Raw genomic sequence first — 4,885 nt, 5'->3', positions numbered from 1 at the left:
TGTGTGTGTGTGTGTGAGGATTTGATGGTAAAAAAGGTCGGCAATGTTGTAATATTGAACTTTTTAAATTAACGTGGCCCCGTTGCAACGCACGGGCGTTCTTCTAGTGTTGTGTAAGATCTGGCAGCACCCGATCGCTTCCTGGAGACCATGGATTGAACCCTGGTTCTCCCATTTCCCTCTCACCTCGCTTAAAGTGACAAATAGTCGCCGCGGCGCCGGAGAGCGCCCACCTGAGCAGATCTGACGAAGCCCGGTCAAACAGAGCTGGGCTGGGCTACTACTTACTCTACTAATTAAGCAGGCTGGGCTCAACTGGAGCCCAGTTCAAACAGCTGCAGAAGAAGCAGAGGGAACAATCCTTTGCTTCGGTCCGAAGTCACTTGACGAGTGGCGGCATGTCCATCGATCTGAACTCTGAACTCACCTGACCGACCAAGAAAACAATCCATGGATCCTTTGCCCGCGTCCTCAAGCCTCGAATCGCTTGCAACTCCTGCCATGCCATTCCATACCTCCCCTCCCCACGCACCCAAGCTACCCGCCCCCCTCCTCCTCTGCTCCTCTCCTCTGCTATATATTCATCGCACCATGGACACCCTACTCCCACCCATCCATCCATCCATCGATCCATCAGCCTCCATTGCTAGCCAGCCACCCCCATTACTCTCCACCTAGCTCAACCACCACCGCCGCCGCTGCCATGGCTTCCAACAACAGCACCAACGCGGCCTCCGAGGTGAGCAACGCCATCACCGACCTCAACGACCACCTCGCCACCGCCCTCGGCACCGGCGACGAGGGCAAGACCACCGTCATCACGCTGGCGGGGGAGAACAACGGCGCGGCCATGGACGCGGAGGACCTGGTCGTCGTCGAGGCCGGCGGCGAGGGGGACGAGGAGGAGGGCGAGGACGAGGAGGTGCACGTGGCCGCCTACACCAACAGCAACTACCAGGCGGTGAACAACTCGGTGCTCCTCGCCGGCAGCTGCGCCGTCAGGGACCCCGGCGTCCACGTCGTCATCGTGGAGCACGTCGACGACATCCGCGACTGCGACGGCGACGAGATCTTCGAGGACGGCGAGGTGGCCAAGTGAGGCCATCTATCGAGCGGTGCGGATGACGATGTTCTGCTTCTACTCAATTTGGTCGGTCGGTCGGTCGGTGGCTTCTTCGGGCCGTCTGGAGATGCTGCGTACTACCATGAGTCGTTTGGAGTTTATTTAATTTCTATATAAGCGTTTGATCATGCACATGTATGCATATGTTTATGTATTGCATTTATATGTATACGTGCTAGTGGGTGTCTGAAAAACATATTTGTATGTTATGTAAGTTTGCTTCATGTGCGGTTCTGAAATATTCACTACTCCTAGCTTTTAAGATCCATGACCCACGTGTAATGTGTTTGAAGCCAATGTGTTTCAGGCTCACTATTTCCCCGTAATATATAACTGCTACGACCAATAATTTAACAGAATGCTACGACTACAGATTACGGATTATTCTTGGATTTAGTTTTATAGGCTGACAGTGGGGAGAGGTCTGGAAGTTTTATCTACTCCCTCCGTTTCACAATGTAGCGCATATAGATTTTTTTTAAAAGTCAAAATTTATGAACTTTGACCAAGTTTATAGCGAAAATCATATACATCTAGAGTACCAAATACATATGCTTAGATACATCACAAGACATACTTTCATCTTATATACATTTGGTATTGTAAATATAAATAGTTTTCTCTGTAAACTTGGTCAAAGTTTATAAAGTTTGACTTTATAGAAAATCTATATGCACTACATTATGAAACGGAGGGAGTATCAAATTCATATAGAAGTTCATCATTTTTATTAATATTAACGCTAATGTTAAAAGGGTTTTTATCATTTATGCCACCGATTGTGTTTCACTACTCGGTTTTGCCACTAGGAATTTCAGCTGCTCAAAACTGCCATCGCTTCGTTAGGCGCATGCTCAAAAATGCCACTGGACACCATTATTGTGAGCTCAAATCCCGTTGGCATGCCATAATGACCAAAATACAACATGTCAGCTCTCCCTCTATCTCACTAAAATAAAGTATGAGTCCCACTTGATCCCAATAGCATTCTTATTTTCTCTAAAATTATTCACTTGCCTACTCCGGGCAAGTGAGGTCCACACTTATCATTGTGAGATAGAGAGAGCTGACATGTGGGTATAGGGGTATTTTTGTCATATAAGATGGTCAACGAGTTTGACCTGAAAATAACGATGTCTAATGGCATTTCTGAGCAAACATCTAATGAAATAATGGCATTTTTCTATATATCTAATGACATTTTTAAGCAAACATCTCACGAAATGATGGCATTTTTGAGTAGTAGTAATTTCTAATGGCAAAGCTGAATAGTGGGACACAACTAATGGCATAAATGATAAAAACCCATGTTAAAATACTTACATCAAGCCTGACAAATCGAACATGTTTATGCCAAATTATATATGACAATTTCCTTTATCAACATGCCTAATTCTGGAAAAAGAAACTGAACATGGCAAGGATTTGTCATTGCTTGCTAAAGGAAATTATCATCCTTGTGACAACACAATTTGTCATCTCAGACGTTTGATTTGCCATGCTAATGTATGTGACGTTCGATTTGTAGCGACATCCTTTAATAATTTATTAGTCCCTTTGCCAGTTTTGCAAAAAACAAAACCATTCCATGTAGTATGTTGCAAGATGGAGTATCTGCATGTAACTTTTAGTTACAAAAAGTATGATTTTTGTCAATCTGCGTAGAAATAGAAGTACAGGTAAGAGTAAATAAATTAAAGTACTTTGTACCTCCAAACATTTACGTCTGTGATAGTGGGTATCCCATTTAAGAAACGAGTGAAATTTACTTTTCTAGGCGATGATTTGCTAAAGAGATCGCGATCACCGGCCTCTACTAGTTTACATCGGCATGATAGGATTTGCGGTGGAGAGCCCCGGCGGCGGCGGCGGAATCCAGCGGGGACGAGCGGTGGCGCGTGATAGGATTGAGAAAAAGGGTTTCCCCCCGCTTGATAGGAGTGCGAGCGGCCGGCAGCTACAGTTGGATGAAACGTGAAGGGGTGGATTTATATAGTACATAGTTTGCCAAGTTCTGGTACATGGGCTCTCGGCAAACATTGTTCATCATCACCGATCCGTCAACTGCAAAGGCCGTGCCATGTGGCTCCTATTTGCCGGGTGTCGTGGAGAAGGCTCTCGGCATACTTTAGATCAGGAGCTCCATAATGGCCGACATACGCCGTGTCCTGAGATTTGTCGAGATGTTTATTTTAGTGAAAAACATGCCGAACAGGTTCTAAATTACATAATATTAAAATAAATAATGTTTGAAAAATGTTCATGTAATTTAAATATATTTATTTATTCCCTCCGTTCCATAATGTAGTGCCTATAGATATTTTGAAAAGTCAAACTTTGCAAACTTTGATCAAGTTTGTAGAGAAAGAATATTAATATCTACAATAACAAAAATATATAATGTGAAACTACATCTTATGATGAATCTAGTGATATATGTTTCGCACTCTAGATGTAAATATTTTTCAAAAAAATCTATATATTGTGGAACGGAGGGAGTATTAATTTAAAAACATTCATATACTTGAAATAATTTAATTAATTAGAATGATGTTTTATAAGTTTATATGATGCAAACATTTGAATAATTACACGCACATTTTATAATTCATAAGTATGTTGTTTAATAATTTTTTGGATAATTAAAAATTATTAATAATTTAAAATGTATGTATGAATATTCACTCGTGGATTATATTTACATTATATTAAAACTATGAATATAAGCCATGAGCGAAATATACACCAGTGAATATGCATAATTATTTAGTAAATGTTGTTATCCATAAATTTCTATGGACTAAATATAACCGTGCATGTATAAAATTGTGTGTATTCACTATACATTTATAAAAATTAATAATTTCTAGAATATAATCCATGACTATATATTTGAACTGTTTGTAGTTACTAAACATTTTTAAACACTCATGGATTTTATTTTAAATAGTATTTTCTAAATAATACGTGCATACATCTATGTATTTATTTTGTGCGCACATGAATGTTTGTGTACCACAAATATTTATAACCCATAACATGGCATGGTGTCGGCACCGTGACAAATTGCGTCATGCACCCAACTGTGCACGCGCGCCCCTGGACCTTGCTCAAGAAGATAGAAGAGCTGCTTACTATCGTCCATCTTAGTGGTGATATGCAGATCTTCATGAAGAACAACAACAATCAACCTCACCAGATGAAGCTTGGGTTCGGTGGTGGCATGCAGATCTTTGTTCAGAAGGTCTTCATGCCCATCAAGTGAGTCCACTCAAAACCAACAAGAACCAGATCAAGACATCCGGCAACGACTTCTACCGACCAAGACCCGAGAACGACCTCGACCCGGCAACGGCTGTCCTAGCTGGCGCGCACTCAGCTAGCCTTCGACGGCAAGCTACTGCCCCACCAACGCGTGCGCAGCCATTCTACGTCTGCAGAGCCCTCGCGCCACGTGACTGGTGGGCAGGTGCACCAGGAGCAGGACAAGACACAAGGGGTGAATCACTCACCCACGTCGCGACATGGTACACACCTGAGCAGAGACGTGTCATGCCCTGCGCCGGTGTCCCCATGGTCGGTTTTGACAAAACTAGCGTTCATTCCCGGAAGATAGAAAACGATGGCACATCACCATGCATTTAACGCGTTCACCTAACCTGGTCAGTCTCAAACCACTTCCTCGGCATCCAAGCCATTGTGGTACCCCTTGAGATATAAAATGAGGGCCAGGTTGAGTAGAAAGAGAACTTTTGGCAGAAA

The 4,885-nt window shown here is 43.0% G+C and overlaps 1 protein-coding gene across 1 annotated transcript; it reads left to right on the top strand.

The window, feature by feature from the left end:
* The first annotated feature begins 599 nt into the window (after positions 1-599).
* On the top strand, positions 600-1,389 carry LOC123184343 (uncharacterized). Its single transcript, XM_044596489.1, has one exon. The coding sequence runs from the start codon at positions 704-706 to the stop codon at positions 1,097-1,099; it is 396 nt and encodes a 131-aa protein (XP_044452424.1). The 5' UTR covers positions 600-703; the 3' UTR covers positions 1,100-1,389.
* The last annotated feature ends 3,496 nt before the right edge of the window (positions 1,390-4,885 follow it).

Source organism: Triticum aestivum, chromosome 2A, assembly GCF_018294505.1.
Source record: "Triticum aestivum cultivar Chinese Spring chromosome 2A, IWGSC CS RefSeq v2.1, whole genome shotgun sequence".
NCBI lineage: Eukaryota > Viridiplantae > Streptophyta > Magnoliopsida > Poales > Poaceae > Triticum > Triticum aestivum.
This window is presented reverse-complemented; position numbering and strand designations above follow the sequence as displayed.

Excerpts from the sequence above, each read along its gene's own strand:
- LOC123184343 (XM_044596489.1), top strand. The coding sequence starts at position 704 with ATGGCTTCCAACAACAGCACCAACGCGGCCTCCGAGGTGAGCAACGCC.